The sequence below is a fragment of the Cydia splendana genome, chromosome 3 (assembly GCF_910591565.1).
Source record: "Cydia splendana chromosome 3, ilCydSple1.2, whole genome shotgun sequence".
NCBI lineage: Eukaryota > Metazoa > Arthropoda > Insecta > Lepidoptera > Tortricidae > Cydia > Cydia splendana.
In genome coordinates, this window is record NC_085962.1 from 7,443,418 (window position 1) to 7,464,178 (window position 20,761).

A 20,761-nucleotide genomic window follows, 5' to 3' on the forward strand; every position below is an offset into this window, starting at 1 on the left:
GTGTCTTAATTGCGAAGGCCGAATACCGACCTCCGCGTAGGGCCGAAGGCCCGAAGCGTCCGGAAGGTTAGTGCTCAAAGAACAATGGTACAACTTGTAGTAACGAACGGCCAAGCCACATATTTTGACTAAGGTGTAGAGTTTGTGAAGTTAGGGCTTGTTACGAGTAGAAGCTTGGCTCTACAAGAGATCTAATAACTTTTTGTCAGTGCGCGCCTTATGGTTTCGTCTTGGCAACATTTTACATGAAAATGTTTTTGGTGGGATTTCACTTATTTTTGTAAGTTGCTCATGACAATCTTCCATCCCCTAAATTAAAGGGTTGCATGTGATTTACTATAAAAATCCTGGTATACATACCGGGGGGCAACTTTTATACAATCGCTATTTATTGATTCCGCATACAAACTTCAACCCCCTTTTTGCCCTAACTCCCTTTTCCACCCCCTTTTCAGCCTTACGGGGTGATTTTGGGGTTGAGAATTATTCTATATCCTTCCCCATAACAAAAACTATCTACATACCAAATTTCAACTACATCGGTTCAGCGGTTATTGGTTTCCGATACAAAATTCCACCCCCCGTTTCATCCCCTTAGGGGCTGAAAATTTCAAGTTTTTGAATTTTTTTGTTGTTTGTGTACTAATACTATATTTATTTATATTATATTACATACCAAATTTCAGAGTCCTAGGACTTCAGGAAGTACCCTAGAGGTTTTGATGATCAACAGTGACACAGTGAGTCAGTGACGAAATCGGGGTTTTTAGACATAAATAAAATCTAAAGTATAAGAGCTATACAATTGAAAATTAGTATGCTTCATAAGTTCACTATTGATATCATATCCCGAGAATTTTGTTTATCTGGTATAATCCAAACCCAAGTTATGAGGGATCAAAAAAACGACGAAGCGCTTCGAGAAAAGGTAGGTAGTGCCCTGCGCTTCGCTTTGCTCGTCTTGGCGGGGGCACTACCGTGCCCCCAGATAAAGAGTAGGTAATTTGATTGTGACGTCACATGCTAGTGTTTCATATAAATTCCATAATAGGAAAATCGTATTGGCAGTTCGAAAATAGAAACTGATTTTGAACTTGCTACCAGTGGGTACAACTGTAAATTTGTTCTCACCTTTTACCGTTGTGAAGAACTGAGCTAAAAAAAATTCCCAGTACTTAGTTCCAACAACTCACTTTGGTGCATGCTTAAAAATGTAAAAATTTGGAACCCCGCTTTAGGCGTTACTTAGAAATTTTCTTACTCGAGGGTAGATTCCAGGTATAGTACAACTTTTTGTATTTTTAGCACTCAATTTTCGTATACCTAGACCATTTTCACTCGACTACGGCGAAGCAAAAGAAGGGTTATGATTTTGACCGGTATGAATGTTTAAATTAAGACCAACTATACTAAGCATATAACGGCACTTCATTTATTCAATAAACGTCAATACAAAAATAAATAAAAAATACAAAATTCAATAATAACTTAAGACTAGCTTAAGTCTAGCCAAAAAGTCCCCCCCCCCCCCCCCGAGTTGAATAATATATTAAGTATAATTATATACTAGATTTTGCCCGCGACTTCATCTGAGTCGAAAACAACAGCTAGAGTATTAAGTATAATAGCGCCTGGATAAAGTGTAATAGCAATCATTCGATTTGAGCATAAGCTTAATTGCTTACATCAAATTATCAGGCAATTCATTAACTCTCTCAATTCAACCCCCCTTTTCACTCTCTTTAGGGATGATTTCCGACATAAAAACTATCCTATGTACGGACATACGACATTGTAAGGACATAGGCTATAGAATAAGGACATAGGATAGTTTTTATGTCGGAAATCATCCCTAAAGATAATGAAAAGGGGGGTTGAATTGAGAGAGTTAATGCCCCGGGGAAGGCCCCGGGACTCAAACTATCTCTATGCCATCAAGGAAATCGGTTCAACGTTTTAAGCGTTTAGAGGTAACAGACTGACGTACAGACACACTTTCCATTTATAATATTAGTATGGATATGGATTAGTATTTTTTTTTTGTTTTTATTAGCGGAATAACAGAGTAAAATGTAGGTACATGAAATTCCATTAAAACCTAACTTACATACTAAAACATGCATTTTCTTCCCCGAGTTCCCTGTGTTCTCATCGAGATACACAGTTAATTTCAGTTTACTTATACTAATTATGTTCTTATTATTATTAATAGATATTTTCCATTGGCACGAACCATTAGTAAAAAACAAACAATTTGTAGTATCTTATATCTTAAGGCTAATACTTTTGGTATGGATTAGTATGGATTATTATGTTAATCCTATCCAAACCTGTTTATTATGTTTATTAAACCTATTGAGTCATTTATCATAATTCATAGCGATAATTGTATCCAATTGGATAGGTACATTATAACTAGTTTGAAATGAGCATCCGCAGCACATTTTAAAGTATAATTTTAGTTGTCGATTGCACCGTCACACTGGCACCGTCCCACCTCCAACAGACTAATGTAAAAGCGGGCTGGGCGGCGGAAAGCGCCGAAATTATAAAACGTAACAAATATAAGAGCCTCGGTAGAGAATACCATTTTGTACCATTTGGAGTTGAAACTCTAGGTCCATGGGGTCCCAGCGCGTATAAGTTGTTCGCAGAAATCGCGAAGCGTCTGGTTGACGTAACTAGTGACCGAAGAGCTGGCGGCTACCTCGCACAACCTATCAGCATTGCGATACAGCGAGGAAATGCCGCCAGCATCCTTGGTACAAACCCTCAAGGGCCTATTGTAGATTTAAGCTAGTTATTAATTTCTTTTAATAATACCACTGTACATATCTTGATTGTAAATAAATGATTTCCCAATGACTGTGAAGTTGCACCGAGTATCTCTTTGGACGACGATGCGCCATAACCCGTAGTTCATATCCCAGAGGGAGTGGGACTATACTTGCCGCAAAACTGGCGACTGAGATCATAATCCATTTCTTTACCCTTGTTAAGACTAACCAGGAGTGAAAGAGATGGCATTATGACCTGACTCGCCACTTATTTTTGCGGCAAGTAGGTACATATATTATAATACGCTGTCGTCAGGCCGAATAAGGGGACTAATTAGTATTCATTTTTCATCGGTATTACGTACGCCCAAGTTGATCCTGACTGCCTGTTTGGTAGTGGTAAGTAAAGTGTCATTCTATGGAACTTGCTAACTATGTAAACAAACCGCTATATTGAAATTGTCTCTGAATTAGAGATGCAACGGATAGTTGTTTGGCCGGATACCGGATATCCGGTCTGGACACTGGCCGAATATCCGGTATCCGGCCGCCGGATATTCGGCCGGCGGAACCATACCTACATTTCGGTTTTTCAGGTGCGCATTCTGCAGGTTTGACCTGTTTCCTAGTAAACGTTCGCGCGGACTCATTTCTAGGTTCGAAATGAGTGCACGTGCAAGTCAGTGGAATGCTTAAATTGTTTTTCTCAAACATGCAATGAAATATTGATGGTATGTTCCTTATAATAGGCTGCGAAGTATGACGTTTCAGGTGCGGCTAGGACAAAAGGTCGTTAATGGAATTTCATACACATCTTGCAGGCCTAGGCCGGCAAAGTCCTCTTTTTTAGTTTTCATTTCACAGATATTTGTGACACAGCATCGTGGCATTCATCCCTTAAAAAAAACTAGAGGCAGTATTTGCTTTATGGTTCGTAATGACACTCTGCCACTACGCCTATAAAAAAAAAACAAAAAACAATGTTTGCTATAATTTGCAGTTTTATTTGTATAAAATCATCATGAACTTAATAAATAATACATTCTATAATTTTATAATTTTAAATTATACATTATAAATTTAACTACACAAATAAAAACATTTAAAATATTTCATCTAAACGTTAGCGGTAAAAAGGTCTACTCAAACACGCGTAGTTATATTTTTTAAATTGTTATGGAGGTAAAGTTGAAATATATTCATTCTGTTTTATTGGATTTATGGAGCGTTGTTGATTTTTTGACTTTAATATGAGTTCCGACGAAATAATGAAATTAATATTAATTGTAATCGTAGGTGTTGGAATTGGCAGCGTAAGCAGAATTGATTTTAATATCTTGCTGCCTCTGCCGCCACCGCCAAGTCAAAGACGAAGTATGTATATGGTTGCTTATGGCAATTTTATTTGTTGAGAAACAAAAAAAAATGGCTTACAGTTTATTAGAAACAGTTTTGTGGCATATTTTAAATGAATGTAACTACAAATTCGTCAACACTATGGAAATTATACTTATTTACTCCATGCATAAAGCAACGATGTATGTGAAACATGATATCAACATGAAAGACTGTAAACTTATGTGACGAAAACGACAGTCAGACGGATACAAGGCGAAAAAATCAAAGATACATGAAAATATACGGGTAGTAAAAATACACGACTCGTGTAAAACATACGCGTGATAATGATATAGGTACGTGTTGGTTATATTTTGGGTGTAGTTTACTTTTAGTTTTTTCTATGAATAAAACTTGGGTTTCGTGGATTTTTCATTTTATTTATTTCATTGCATGTTTGAGAAAAGCACTATACATACCTCGGCGGGAAATGGGGTTGCCCGCGCTCAGACCTATCCAGCCTCGCTTCGCTCGGCCGTCTATATGTCTTCGGCCGGCAACCCCTTTCGTCCCGGCCTCTGTAGTAATGTACTATTAAAATAATAAACAAGTACGATTATGACCATGTCTGTTTCTTAAATCCAATTTGTTTACTCCGAAATCAAGCAATGTTACTATCCGGTATCCGGCCGGATAGAAGGTTACTATCCGGTATCCGGCCGGATAGAAGGTTACTATCCGGTATCCGGCCGGATAGTAAAATAAAGGCCGGATACCGGATAGTAACCGGATATCCGGTGCACCTCTACTCAGAATGATGAATTTACTGGTGACTTTTGTTTAGATAGTTAGCAAGTTCCATAGAATGACACTTTACTCGTAGTTATCATATGTGAATAATTATTATTACTACATAATACCTCCATTACCATTATCTTACGTATGTACGTGTGTACGTTCCTGTTTTGGAATCAGTTCATGGACATTAATCAAATTGTTGTCAAGCAGAAATATCAAAGTTCAATTATAATGCATCAATAATAATAATTAATTAGGTATCTATCTTATCAACAAGATAATTTGTATCGAATTAGATAAATGTATTTTTGGACTAGTTCTAATTTACCTGCGGCAAAATGAAGTACAGGATATCCATCATTCTGAGTGTAATTTTATTTGTAATTGTTAGCGATGGAGCTGTTGTGTTCCCTGCAGACGAGAATGAGTACCCTGAAGTGCATAGCCCCGTAGGGCACTTACGAGGACTGCGCGCTGAAGACGGGAACTACTCCATGTTCATGGGAATCCCGTATGCTCAAGTTGATCCCGATAATGTGTTTGGTGTGAGTACAACTTTAACTTGGAAGCGTTAGTCAAAATATCGAATATTTTTCTTAATAATGACGTACAAATATGTAGTCATTTGTTTTACAAGGGGGCAATGTTGTTGTTTAGCCCCTCGCAAACACCCAACCCGAGCAAGCGAAAGATTCTATCACGAGAGTCACAAGAGTTTTCAAGGCACGAGAGTTACACTACTGACGCTAACAATTTTTTTTATCATACCACCGTGAAAATAAAATCAATTTGACACAGAATATCGGTACCTAATACTTAGTTTAGTATTCTGATTTTAGGGTGACCATGCACGTCGTAAATAAATTAATATCTTTTTTCTTTCAACACGACTAGAAAATTAACGTTAACCTCACTAATACTGATACTAATTTAGATATAATTTTTTCGATATAGAAAACGCATTTTGATAGGCAGTTGTACATTTTTACTTTTAGTATGGAAATCAGTCACATCATTTTATCACGAAAATTGACAGTGCCGCAGCAGTAATGTTGCAACAGAGTACCTAATGCTGCTGCAGTCGCCACCCGAATGTCACCTTTATCATATCTTAGAAAGTTATTGAAAACGCGAGCGAAGCGAGCGCAACAATTTTTCGATATAAAAAACGCAATTTGATAGACAGTTGTACATTTTTACTTTTAGTGTGGAAAACAGTTACATCATTTTATCACGAAAATTGACAGTGCTGCAGCAGTAACGTTGCAGCAGAGTAATGCTGCTGCAGTCGCCAACCGAATGTCACATTTATCATATCTTAGAAAGTTATTGAAAACGCGAGCGAAGCGAACGCGTAAATTTTTCGATAATTTTTGGTGCCCCCTAGACATGGTGCCCTAAGCAAGTGCTTATTTTGCTTAAAAGGGTTAATCCGGCACTGCAAATGACAGAGGTCAATGTTTTTTTTTTTCAAAGTACATAGTCATTATTAAGTGCTTAAGGAGGCGATACGTATGAATATGGATTTGATATGGATGCGATATAATTACGATTAGGTATAATTCATGACGGAGAAAATAAATAATTTTAAATAATTTTATGCAATTATACGCGTGTTGATATGTGTGTTTATTTTACCACTACATAACTATGTAAACTCATTTTTAGTTTTCTTGGTTACTTAATGTTTACTCAGCTCCCCAAAAGATGGCACTGTGCAATGAGGGGCAATTAATTTACTGTCGTTTAATTTTTTTGTATTATTAAATCAACACAATTATTCAATTAAATTTGTTGATATCCGTATGATTGATTGAAATTTTAGAAGAGGGGTCTTCTAAACTTAGAGTTAATTTGGCAAAATCCTTCCTCGGTGGCTTATTTATGGCACATCGTATTAAATTCAGCGCCATCTGTTAGTTTCCCAGGGTACTCTATAATGTTAGCACATATTTGAAAAAGTTTGCCCCTCCTTCCTAAGTAGCGCCATACGATTCAGGGTCAAACTTAAGTCAATCGTGTGTTGTGGCTACCCCCCCTTTGTTTGTCTGTTTATTTGAACGCGCATCACGTGAAAACGGCTGAACGGATTTTGATGAAAACTTTACTAATCTGTCGAGAATAACCCCGGCCAGGTTATAGGCTATAAAAATTCAACCCCTAAAAGGGGGGGTAGCCACAACACACGATTGACTTAAGTTTGCCCCTGAATCTTATGGCGCTACTTAGGAAGGAGGGGCCAACTTTTTTCAAATACATATATGTGCTACCACTATAGAGTACCCTGGTGAACTAACCGATGGCGCTGAATTTAATACGTGTTGACATGAATAAGCCACCGAGGAAGGATTTTGCCAAATTAACTCTAAGTTTAGAAGAGAGGGTACGGATATCAACTAATTTAATTGAATAATTATGTTATGCAACAAAATTAAAAGACAGTAAATTAATTGCCCCTCATTGCACAGTGCCATCTTTTGGGCAACTGAGTAAACATTAAGTAATCAAGAAAACTAAAAATGAGTTTACATAGTTACGTAATGGTAAAATAAACACACATATCAACACGCGTATAATTGCATAATTATTTAAAATTATTAATTTTCTCCGTCATGAATTATTATACCTAATCGTAATAATATCGCATCCATATCAAATCCATATTCATACGTATACAGCACTTAATAATGGCCACGAAGGTGGGTACTTTGAAAAAAAAAAAACATTGACCTCTGTCATTTGCAGTGCCGGATTAACCCTTTTAAGCAAAATAAGCACTTGATTAGGGCACCACGTCTAGGGGGCACCAAAACTGTAGGCAAAAAAACGCGCAGACTGCATCAGCATTGCAGTCGTCGTGGAGCAGGTACCTACATAAAACTTTTATACGTGTACAAGTACCCATCTAATAACGAAGGGTCGTAGGGATCATGTAAGAGAGTACGTAAGAACATCTCCAACGTAGGCTTTCGATTTGACCTTACGCGGAGGCCCTTAAAGCCATGGAAAAATATCTTGCTTTCGGGCTTGCGGCCAGCCGATTTTTTCGACATAGGTTACCGATTTAATAGCGAATTTGCTCTCTTGCACGCCAGATTTGTCGGCCAAGCGGAGTTGCTCCTTAGCCGCGATCCTGAGACCTAACTGTCAAAGTGTTATAAGGGGCCCCGTGAAAGCCGAAAACTAAAAGCATCCTATCAAGTAGCGCTTTCGAGAGAAGCCGAAGAGCGAGCAGTAGAAGAGTCGTGATTACATGCATAGATTCGATTTCAAGCCACTCTTTTGCAGTTCGGCGTTAGGTCTTATGCGAGGCCTTCTGCCTTACGGCAAAGTTGATCTTCTGCCTTAATTACACTTGGGCGTGGATCAAAATCCAAGCTTTCCTCTTTCGCAGCTGGGCCTTCTGCCTTGCTCACACTTTGCCAATTCAATTCACTTGGTCAATTCCAAGCTCTGCTTTCTTGCATCTTTTCACCTCTCTTGCATTAAACAACCTCGCTGAGACCCTTAAATATCGAGCCCTACGCGAAGCTAGGCTGACAAAAAACTGTGCCATCCCTTCTCTGTATGAAATCCTGGATTCGCGCCTGGTTGGGACGAAAAGTAAAAATGTATAACTGTCTATCAAATTGTGTTTTTTATATCGAAAAAGTTTCGCGCTCGCTTCGCTCGCGTTTTCAATAACTTTCTGAGACCAAGAAAAACTTATATTGGGGAAACCTACCATTGGTAAAATATGGGAACGGAAAATTTGCCACCAGGAAAAAATGATTTTCGGAAATTATGGGCCACACTCGATAAAGGTGACATTCGGGTGACGACTGCAGCAGCATTATTCTGTTGCAACGTTACTGCTGCAGCACTGTCAATTGTCGTGATAAAATGATGTGACTGATTTCCATAATAAAAGTAAAAATGTACAACGGTCTTTTATATTGCGTTATTTTTATCGAAAAAGTTTCGCGCTCCCTTCGCTCGCGTTTTCAATAACTTTCTAAGATATAGCAAAGGTGACATTCGGGTGGCGACTGCAGCAGCATTATTCTGTTGCAATGTTACTGCTACAGCACTGTTAATTTTCGTGATAAAATGATGTGACAGATTTCCATAATAAAAGTAAAAATGTACAACTGTCTATCAAATTGTGTTTTTTATATCGAAAAATTTTCGCGCTCGCTACGCTCGCGTTTTCAATAACTTTCTAAGATATAGCAAAGGTGACATTCGGGTGGCGACTGCAGCAGCATTACTCTGTTGCTACGTTACTGCTGCAGGACTTTTAATTGTCGTGATAAAATGATGTGACTGATTTCCATAATAAAAGTAAAAATGTAAAAATAATCTCTGAACGTATCTTCGTGACCTTTCCTTTTTATGATATTTTTTAAATAATGGCTGTGTAGCTTTTGGCTCAATTTAAACAGGATTCTTTGCCATCTTGATGATAAATAGCGATTTTTCAATGTGAATATAAATTATAAAAAAGCATTTCTAAGCTGGTGTGGTGACAATATAATTATTCATATTGTCAGTAGTACTGGGTATGGTGGAACCTTTTGGCTTAGTGTCCCTTGTAAAATTGTCTTCAACTGGATTTAAACCAATATGTTTGTTAACTTACAGAATTCGAAACCCTACCCAAAGTTTGAAAGCACATTTGACGCATTTGATGATTCGACAATTTGTCCTCAAGAAGAAGAGTTCAATTACACTATCGTCGGATCCCTCGACTGTCTTCATATCAATATTTACGTGCCGGACTCGGCCAGCGATGAGAGCCGATTACCAGTTTTTGTTTGGATATTTGGAGGCGGCTTTTCCATAGGCTTTCCCGGCAAATTCTTGTACGGACCCAGTTTTTTAATTAGACATGATATTATTCTTGTTACTATAAACTATCGATTGGGACCGTACGGTTTCATGTGCTTGGATATTCCTGAAGTACCTGGCAACCAAGGATTGAAAGATCAAGTGCTGGCGTTAAGATGGATCAGAGATAACATTGCAGCGTTCGGCGGAGACAATACTAGGGTAACTATCGGAGGAAATAGTGCAGGCGGGATGGCTGCAGATTTGCATTTGTACTACGGCCAAGATGAAAACCTGTTCCACAAAATGATTCCGCAAAGCGGTGTGCTTTTGGTTGAGGGCGCAGTCGGCCGTCCAGATCCTAACGTACCGTTTAAATTAGCAAAGCATCTTAACCATAATGCAAGTAACGTCAAAGACGCATTATCATTCCTGGCTACAGTAGATCCACATGAACTAATTGCAGCAACTCATGAATTGGAAATGTCAAATTTTATTCCTTGCATAGAAAACGAATTTGAGAATGTTCAAAGATTTGTAACAGAACATCCGCTGAACATTAAAGTGCCGAGAGTAACAGACATTGAAGTTTTAATCGGGTTAAACAACGAAGAAATGTATATTGGTATTGCCCCATTGCCCGATATCATGTTTCAGTTTACGGATTTTGTACAAGTTTATATAAATATGAACTTTGATTTTGAAGATGAATATGAACTTTATGCCCAAATGCATGAGATTGTAACTCATTTTTATTTCGGTGACGATGATATATCTGCAGCATTGAAACAACAGGTCATAGATTTGGGATCTGATTTTTTCTTCAATTATCCAATTTTAAGAACTGTTAAGAAATATTTGGAAAATGGAGTGCAAACCATGTATTTGTATATGTTTTCTTATTCGGGTGGGAGAAATTTTTCTAAACATAGATTAAACATGACAGGAGGTGGAGCAACTCACGCGGATGAACTTGGGTACCTGTTCGACATTTCTTACATGGAGAAACCCCTTGATCCTGAGGACCAACTGATTGTTGATCGCATGACCGAATTGTGGGCGAACTTTGTCAAATATGGGTACGTATAATATTTTCCATTACGCAGGTATAAGTAAATTATAATTATGTATGTTAAAACATGTGATCTTCTTGTCTCGCTCAATTTAGGTCTTATAATCCATATTATGTTATGAAATTCACCAAACTTTACCCTAATAACGACCCCTTCGAGTAAGGGGTCATTTAGATTGTCTTCACGAGTACTACTGATCAGATAGCAGAACCCGTGGGTGGATAATGGAACTCTTAAATGGTTGATAAATGTTCAATACTTAAGTAATAAATTATCACATCCTTAGGAGGCTTTTGTTGCCCCGTAAGTAATGAATTTTCAACAACTGCAAAAGCAGCTTTGTCTATCTGCGCTAGTGGACGCTAGTTATTAAATATTGTCTTACTTTACTACCCAGGAATCCAACTCCTGAACCAACCGAGCTGATCCCCGTCGTCTGGCAGCCGGTGACCCGAGACAAATGGCACTACCTGGAGCTGGACACAGAGCTCCGAGTCGCTACCAGACCCTTCCACGCTCGCACGGCCTTCCTGGACCTCTTCTACAAGCACAACGAAATCTATCAGAAAGGCTACAGAGCGGAACCTTCGTCGGGAAGCAACCTCATTTTAGATTTAAGTTTAACTTTATTAATGTTCTTGGTGTACTCTTTTCACCAATAAACCTATCTAACTACCTCTGTACCTTGTTATTCGAAAAAAAAAAACTTTAGAGATGTCTAACGTCTATTTTTCAAGGTAAGAATATTTTATGCTGGAAGCTGGAAACTTCTTCATAAGTAATTAACAGAAGTCAAACCCAGACATGTAACTTATTTGAAATACTTGTAGCCATTTAAAACGCAATGAATGAAATTAATTTATTCCAGAAAACGTTTCCATATGAGATTACAAACTATTTGTAGAATATAATACAACTAAAGTAAGACTCAAATACAATACAAATATATTTATTAGAAAGTCGATCGATTTGCTCATACAATGCGTAGGTATAGTAAAATACCACGGGAATAGGCGCCTTTACATAATTAACGTATTTATGAAATCTAAAGTAATAAAGCTTGTTTTATAGAGATCTAACTACGAGATGTTATCATGTGAACTTGAGCTCCCTGGACGAAGCTGTGAAGATTTGACAATGAGACGAAACCGTTACCACATAAAACTTACATTAATATTACCTACATCTAAATGATTTGATCCCCTGCATTTTTAAGTCAGATTAATTGTTATCCATCAGGATTATCAAAGTTCCGTATTTTATATATGCAGTAATAAAATTAATGTTTTTATCTTATCAACAGTATAAATGTATTGAATTACATATAATTGGCCTAGTTTTAATTCACCTGCGGCAAAATGAAGTATAGGATATCCATCATTCTGAGTGTAGTTTTATTTGTAATTGTTAGCGATGGTGCTGTAGTGTTTCCTGCAGACGAGAATGGATACCCTGAAGTGCATAGCCTCGTAGGGCACTTACGAGGACTGCGCGCTGAAGACGGGAACTACTCGATGTTCATGGGAATACCGTATGGTCAAGTTGATCCCGATAATGTGTTTGGTGTGAGTACAACTTTAACTTGGAAGTGTTAGTCAAAATATCGAATACCTACTTTTATAAATCCATTCCAAACACACATTAGGTCCAACAAATAGTCATTTGTTTTATATAAAAGTGGGCAATGTTGCTGTCTAACCTATGAGGTAATATTGACACTTGAGACCCAAGCAAACGAAACACTCCAAAATTGTTTTACGAGCGTAAAGTGAAATTTTGAGCTTTGCTAGGTTTTCAAGGTATGATAGTTAAACTAACAAAATGTCTACCTTACCATCGCGAAGAAAATACTAATAACAATTTATGTACCTGCTCGTATAATATGGATAGGTACTAAATAGATTATTAGTATTATTACTTGCCTACTGTACATGTTAAAGTTAAATTTATATTTATTAATCTATACATATGTATAATAAAGCTGAAGACGGCCGAAAGTCTGTACTTACATGGAAGATAATTGAAAAAAAGTTGGCTGGGGATACTTAGAATCGATAACAGAACACGTTCCAAAAGTTTTTAGAATTTTTGTCTGTTTGTCTGTTTATCTGTTTGACTGTTTATTTGAACGCGCATCACGTGAAAACGGCTGATCGGATTTTGATGAAAACTTTACTAATCTGTCGAGAAAATCCCCGGCCAGGTTATAGGCTATAATAATACAACCCCTAAAGGGGGGGGTAGCCGCAACACTCGATTGACTTAAGTTTGCCCCTGAATCTTATGGCGCTACTTAGGAAGGAGGGGCAAACTTTTTTCAAATATGTGCTACCACTATTGAGTACCCTAAAATAACAGATGGCGCTGAATTTAATACGTTGTGACATGAATAAGCCACCGAAGAAAGATTTTGCCAAATTAACTCTAAGTTTAGAAGAGTGGGTAGTGTGGGTACGGATATCAACAAAAATAATTGAATAATTATGTTGATTTAATAAATTAATAATACAACAAAATTAAACGACAGTAAATTAATTGCCCCTCATTGCACAGTGCCATCTTTTGAGGAACTGAGTAAGTTACGTAGTGGTAAAATAAACACACATATCAACACGCGTATAATTGTATAACTATTTAAAATTATTAATTTAATCGTAATTATATCGCACCCATATCAAATCCATATTCATATGTATGGGGCTGTCCATAAATTACTTAGAGGATATAACCAACGGAGACGCCATGTCTATAATTTACAGTACAAAATAGTCTGCCGTTTTTTGCGGGGGAGGGGCACATCAAATGTATAGGTCATGTCAGATAAACGTCAGTCCATACAATGACATGTGGTTGACATGTGGTTGACCATTGGCCGCCTATTTTCGACAGAGCGGAACGCCTGTTAATGACCACTCCGTTTGCTTATATTCTCTAAGATAAATTACGTCATCGATTTTTGACAATTTTTGACCCCTCCCCCTAAAATTATCCAAAAATCATGCTTCGAATGACCCCGTTTCCTCCTTCGTCATGCTACCATCATCCGATGTCCAGACCCCCCCTCCCTAATTTGAAATGACGTAATTTATGAATAGCCCCTATCCTTTAAGCACTAAATAATGGCCACGAAGGTGAGTACTTTGAGAAAAAAACATTGACCTCTGTCATTTGCAGTGCCGGATTAACCCTTTTAGGCAAAATAAGCACTTGCTTAGGGCAGGCACCAAAACCTTAGGCAAAAAAAGCGCAAGACTGCATCAGCATTGCAGTCGTCGTGGAGTAGGTACCTACATGAAACTTTTATACGTGTACAAGTACCCATCTAATAACGAAGGGTCGTAGGGATCATGTAAGAGAGTGAGGGTACGTAAGAACATCTCCAACGTAGGCTTTTGATTTGACCTTACGCGGAGGCCCTAGTCATGAAAAAAAATCTTGCTTTCGGGCTTACGGTCAGCCGATTTTTTCGACATAGGTTACCGATTTTATAGCGAATTTTGCTCTCTTGCACGCCGGATTTGTCGGCCAAGCCGAGTTGCTCCTTAGCCGCGATCCTGAGACCTAACTGTCAAAGTGTTATAAGGGGCCCCGTGAAAGCCGAAAACTAAAAGCATCCTATCAAGTAGCGCTTTCAAGTGAAGCCAAAGAGCGAGCAGTAGAAGAGTCGTGATTACATGCATAGATTCGATTTCAAGCCACTCTTTTGCAGTTCGGCGTAAGGTCTTATGCGAGGTCTTCTGCCTTAATTACACTTGGGCGTGGATCCAAATCCAAACCTTCCTCTTTCGCAGCTGGGCCTTCTGCCTTGCTCACACTTCGCCAATTCAATTCACTTGGTCAATTCCAAGCTCTGCTTTCTTGCATCTTTTCTGTATGAAAACAACCTCGCTGAGACCCTTAAATGTCGAGCCCTATGCGAAGCTAGGCTGATAGAAAACTGTCCCATCCCTTCTCTGTATGAAATCCTGGATTCGCGCCTGGTTGGGACTAAAAGTAAAAATGTACAATAAAATTGTCTATCAAATTGCGTTTTTTATATCGAAAATTTTCGCGCCCGCTTCGCTCGCGTTTACAATAACATTATAACATATGATAAAAGTGACATTCGGGTAGCGACTGCAGCAGCATTACTCCGTTGTAACGTTACTGCTGCAGCACTGTCAATTTTCGTGATAAAATGATGTGACTGATTTCCATACTAAAAGTAAAAATATACAACTGTCTATCAAATTGCGTTTTATGTCGAAAAATTTTTGCGCTCGCTTCGCTCGTGTTTTCAATAACTTTCTAAGATATGGCGACTGCAGCAGCATTACTCTGTTGCAACGTTACTGCTGCAGCACTGTCAATTATCGTGATAAAATGATGTGACTGATTTCCATACTAAAAGTATAAATGTATAACTGTCTATCAAATTGCGTTTTTATATCGAAAATTTCGCGCTCGCTTCGCTCGCGTTTACAATAACATTCTAAAATATGATAAAGGTGACATTCGGGTGGCGACTGCAGCAGCATTACTCTGTGGCAACGTTACTGCTGCAGCACTGTTAATTTTCGTAATAAAATGATGTGACTAATTTCCATTCTCAGCTGTAATGCGGCAATGAACGTCACTCAACTTACCAAAAAAATTCAATGTAATCTCGATGACCCTAGTGAGAGTGGGCACCATGGTCTAGAAATGCTTAGGGCATCAAAATATCTTAATGCGGCACTGGTCGTTTGCGGAGTGAAACGATTTGGGACTCGCATTTAATACGCATTACCATGCCTTCCAGAAAAAAATCCTATCAATCGCGAAAGTCTCGCAACGCATTGAGGTTACAAGGGGCACGTGGTCTTCCTCAGGAGTCTGAAGAAGACCACAGTGAGTGGCGCTCTAGCCAGGCAGGCTGCTTCGCTTTCGCTCGCGCGCGTATACCTTACTGTATCGTACGATATACATCTACTACTCTGTCGTTTAAATCAAAAGATAGGTGCGACGACGAGCGAAGCGAGGAGGAGCGTGTTATGGCTCCTCTACACGAATGGCCAACGCCGGCCAATCCAAGGGACGCAGCCATGCGGTAGACTGAGATAGCAATATCACTTGCTCCCTCTAATGCATAAATGCGTCCCTTGGGTTGGCCGGCGTTGGCCATTCGTGTAGAGGAGCCATTAGGTTGATCGTGTAGTGACCAAACAAAATATTTTAAAAGAACTTCATCTTTAAATTAATAGATAGCCGTTTTGTTTTTCAAATGTGCTTCATAAATAGTCGCCAATATAATAATTCAGTTGCCAAATAAATATTTGGTACCTGCCTAAAAATAAACAAAAGCTGTAACGGCATTAAAATACAACTCATATTGATATATTTTAAGGCTCCGTTTTTGTTGCCAAACTATTAATTTTAGTACCCATTTCTATTATTTTAAACTACCCAAATTCGATTAATTAGTTGACCGGTTAAATACGTGCCCTTAAAATTTTTCCACGCTTTTTCAGATACTTACTACTACTTTTTGTGCCACAAAACACTTGGCCTACCTTTAAGGATGACTCACGTTAGACCGGGCCGTGTCCGGGCCTGAGCTTCCGGCGCTTACTTTTATATGGCATAACATGACAGGCGACCACGTGACGCTTTCCATAGAAAACGATGCGCCGCAAGCTCCGGCCCGGACAAGCAGGCCTATTCGGATTTCGAGATAATCATTTAGCCTTCCCATAGAAAACTTCGACATCCACTCGACAAAAATGTATGAAACGGCCAAAAAAATGTTTGTGATTTCGGAGTTGGTCCCATAGAAAAAGTTGTTCACTATGGCCTAACTTATCACCTCTCACAATATGGCTAACGGTCCATAAATGACCCTGTATATAGTCATCATCATCATCATGATCTCAGCCATAAGACGTCCACTGCTGACATAGGCCTCCCCCTTATATAGTATGAATCTCATAAAATCAAACATTTATTGAGTAAATAGGCCACAAGGGCACTTTTACACGTCAAGTTGCTTAAATATAAAAGCAACAAAAATTCACAATTCGAAAATTACAAAATTGTAAAATGCGATTAATAAATATCAATTCCATTAAAAATTATTACATAATTATTAAGAGACATATACAAATCTCTTTTGTTTGTAGGCCAAGCTATTAACAACATACTTTGTTAAACAAAAACGAAAAAATCCCAGAAGGACTCTTCGTGACCTTTTTTGCTTTTGGAAAATGTTCAAAACAAAAGGACTGTGTAGCCCTTACTCAATTTTAAAACGAGTTTTTGCACTCTCGAGTCAAAGTATTAAAAACTATTTTTCTGAATTTAAATATTAAAAGAGCATTTTCGAGTACTGGGTATGGAAACCTTTGCTTTGGTTTCCCCTGTCAAATTATCTCATGTATCAATTTTTTTTTAAATTTTCAGAATGCAGAACCCTACCCAACGTTTGAAAGCACATTTGACGCATTTGATGATTCGTCAATTTGTCCTCAAGAAGAAGAGTTTAATCACACTATCGTCGGATCCCTCGACTGTCTTCATATCAATGTTTACGTGCCGGACTCGGCCAGCGATGAGAACCGCTTACCCGTTTTTGTTTGGATATTTGGAGGCCGTTTTACCTTAGGCTTTCCTGGCAAATTCGTGTACGGACCCAGTTTTTTAGTTAGACATGATATCATTCTTGTTACTATAAACTATCGATTGGGGCCGTACGGTTTCATGTGCTTGGACATTCCTGAAGTACCTGGCAACCAAGGATTGAAAGATCAAGCGATGGCGTTAAAATGGATCAGAGATAACATTGCAGCGTTCGGTGGAGACAATACTAGGGTAACACTCGGAGGAAATAGTGCAGGAGGGATGGCTGCAGATTTGCATTTGTACTACGGCGAGGATGAAAACCTGTTCCACAAATTGATTCCGCAAAGCGGTGTGAGTTTGGTTGGGGATACAGTCGGCTTCCCAGATCCTAACGCGCCGTTTGAATTAGCAAAGCATCTTAACCATGATTCAAATGACGTCAAAGACGCATTATCTTTCCTGGCTACAGTAGACCCACATCAACTAATTGCAGCAACTCATGAATTGGGAATGTCAAATTTTAAGCCTTGCGTAGAAAATGAATTTGAGAATGTTCAAAGATTTATAACAGAACATCCACTGAACACTAATGTGCCGAGAGTAAAAGACGTTGAAGTTTTAATTGGATTCAACAGTGAAGAATTATATGTTACTTTTGCCCAATCGCCCGAAACCATTTTTCAAGATTTTGTACAACGTTGTATGAATAGGAACTTTGATTTTGCAGATGAAGATGAACTTAATGCCCAAATGCATGAGATTGTAACTCATTTTTATATCGGTGACGATGATATATCTGCAGAATTGATACAACGGTTTATAGATTTGGGATCAGATTTTTACTTCAATTACCCAATTTTAAAATCTGTTAAGAAATATTTGGATAATGGAGTACAAACCATGTATTTGTATATGTTTTCTTATTCGGGTGGGAGAAATTTTATTAAACATAGATTAAACATGACAGGAGGAGGAGCAACTCACGGAGATGAACTTGGGTACCTGTTCGACATTTCTTACATGGAGAAACCCCTAGATCCTGAGGACCAACTGATCGTTGATCGCATGACAGAATTGTGGGCGAACTTTGTCAAATATGGGTACGTATAATATTTTCCATTACGTAGGCATAAGTAAATTATAATTATGTTAAAACATGTGATTATCTTGTCTCGTCCAATTTAGGTACTTACTTATAATCCAGATTATTTTATAAGTTTCACCAAACTTTACCATAATAACGATCCCTATGAGTTAGGGCTCATTTAGATTGTCCTCACGAGTACTAATGGTCAGATAGCAGAACCCGAGGGTGGCTAATGGAACGCTTCAATGGTTGATAAATGTTAAATACTTAAGTGATAATTATCACATCCTTAGGAGGCTTTTGCTGCCCCGTAAGTGATGAATTTTCAACAACTGCGAAAGTAACTTTGTCTATCTGCGCTAGTGGACGCTAAGGACCGTATCGTTAAGTATAGGGACAGATAAAACCTGGTCTAACTGTTGGCATGTGTATTATTTTGTATTACTATGTTCTAAGAGTTTGATCTGAGGGTATTTTTAAGCTATATCTGATTTAAGAAGGTTTGACATTTTTTTTTATTTTAGGGACTATATGATGCTTTTAATACCGTATAGCAAATACAGTCCGGACAAGCCTATCGAGCTGAATTTGAGACTATTTCACCGACTCTTTGGTACGATTTAAAGTAACAACAGGTTAATAGGCTGCCAAAACATGTTATCTATGTGTCCTCTTCATGATTGATCAATTGAGCAGCTGCGGAATAAATGTGGTGAATTTTTATTTTTACATAAAAGCGATTTTTTACCCCTCGTTTTGGAATCCCTTCAATTTCTGATGCAAGCGAAATGACGGAGACAGCTAGAGAGTAAGCTAAAAACCAAAGCCTAACGGACATTCATGGCGTTGATCTATCGCTAGAGCGGGTCGATAGAAACGCTCCATGATAGTTATTAGATGTCAAAGTCAGAGTTGTCGTAAGTAACATGCCATATTCTCTAAAAGGCCACCATGCACAGATCCTAAACTTTTTTTCTAACGAAAAGAAATGCTTAGACTATGTTCAGATGTTTCGCTTTACGAATCATGTGTAATTTTTTGCTGTTTACATAGTACGAGTTTTTATGTGTGATATTGTCTTGTTCGCAAACCGCAAATTTTCTTCTAGTATTTGTCAGCACTCGCTATTGTTACTAGAGAGGATTGGGTACATTTTGTCCAAACCATTATGCTTTATGTCGAGGTCCCAGAACGAAATGTGTTCCGTATTAAAGCACTAATTAAAACATGTGTAATTTTGAAATAAAAATATAATACCAAAAAAACGGCCAAGTAAAGTTGTCTCTATAATTAACGATACGGTCTTTAGTTATTAAATATTTTCTTACTTTACTACCCAGGAATCCAACTCCTGAACCAACCGAGCTGATCCCCATCATCTGGCAGCCGGTAACCCGAGACAAATGGCACTATCTGGAGCTGGACACAGAGCTCCGAGTCGCTACCAGACCCTTCCACGCTCGCACGGCCTTCCTCGACCTCTTTTACAAGCACAACGAAATCTATCAGAAAGGCTACAGAGCGGAACCTTCGTCGGGAAACAACCTTGTTTTAGATTTAAGTTTACCTTTAATAATGTTCTTGGTGTACTCTATTATGAAATAAGCTGTACCATACTTGATTGTGGAAAAATAACTTAAATATTGTCACTACTTTCAAAAATATCAAACTATTTTTCTAACTTCATTACTTACTTTCCCTTATTCTTTCTGTTATCCCTTTTTAACCGCCTTAGGAAATGGATATTCAAAAACGCTGAAACTGCTTTTCATGTTTTATAATAACATGGTTTCTTACAAACTTTCAAGGCCCCCATTTAAAAGAATATTCGATCCCGATTCAAATCTTCAACCCCTTTTTTCCTAGCTTAGGGGATGAGTGTAAAAAATGCTGAAATCACTTTTACACAAACATTCACGCTATTTTTAACCCCCTTAGCGGTTGATTTTTCGCGATCACTTCTTATTTCGTGTTCACATTACAAATGTAACATGAATTGCAAATTTCATCTTTCTAGCTACTGTAATTTCTGCTCTGCATTGATGAGTCAGTTAGTCAGTACTTACGGATTTGTATTAGGTACCTACACTATATTCATGTACATAGGGACATATGGCGCGATTCGGGAAATGAATTAGAGATTAACTAGATACGATATAGTAAAGATAATCTCTTCTTCCTCGCGTTATCCCGGCATTTTGCCACGGCCCATGGGAGCCTGGGGTCCGCTTGACAACTAATCCCATGATTTGACGTAGGCACTAGGTTTTACGAAAGCGACTGCCATCTGACCTTCCAACCCA

At 38.2% G+C, this 20,761-nt stretch overlaps 2 protein-coding genes across 2 annotated transcripts; both read left to right on the top strand.

Annotated features, from left to right (window-relative positions):
* The first annotated feature begins 5,351 nt into the window (after window positions 1-5,351).
* LOC134806658 (juvenile hormone esterase-like) lies at window positions 5,352-11,457 on the top strand. The gene is made up of 3 exons (XM_063779986.1): window positions 5,352-5,458; window positions 9,537-10,801; window positions 11,193-11,457. Exons 1-3 carry the CDS (start codon window positions 5,408-5,410, stop codon window positions 11,455-11,457), a joined length of 1,581 nt encoding a protein of 526 aa, XP_063636056.1. The 5' UTR covers window positions 5,352-5,407.
* Window positions 11,458-13,914: 2,457 nt separating this feature from the next.
* Window positions 13,915-20,063, top strand: LOC134806659 (juvenile hormone esterase-like). Its single transcript, XM_063779988.1, has 3 exons — window positions 13,915-13,926; window positions 17,213-18,471; window positions 19,799-20,063. Exons 1-3 carry the CDS (start codon window positions 13,915-13,917, stop codon window positions 20,061-20,063), a joined length of 1,536 nt encoding a protein of 511 aa, XP_063636058.1.
* Window positions 20,064-20,761: the final 698 nt, after the last annotated feature.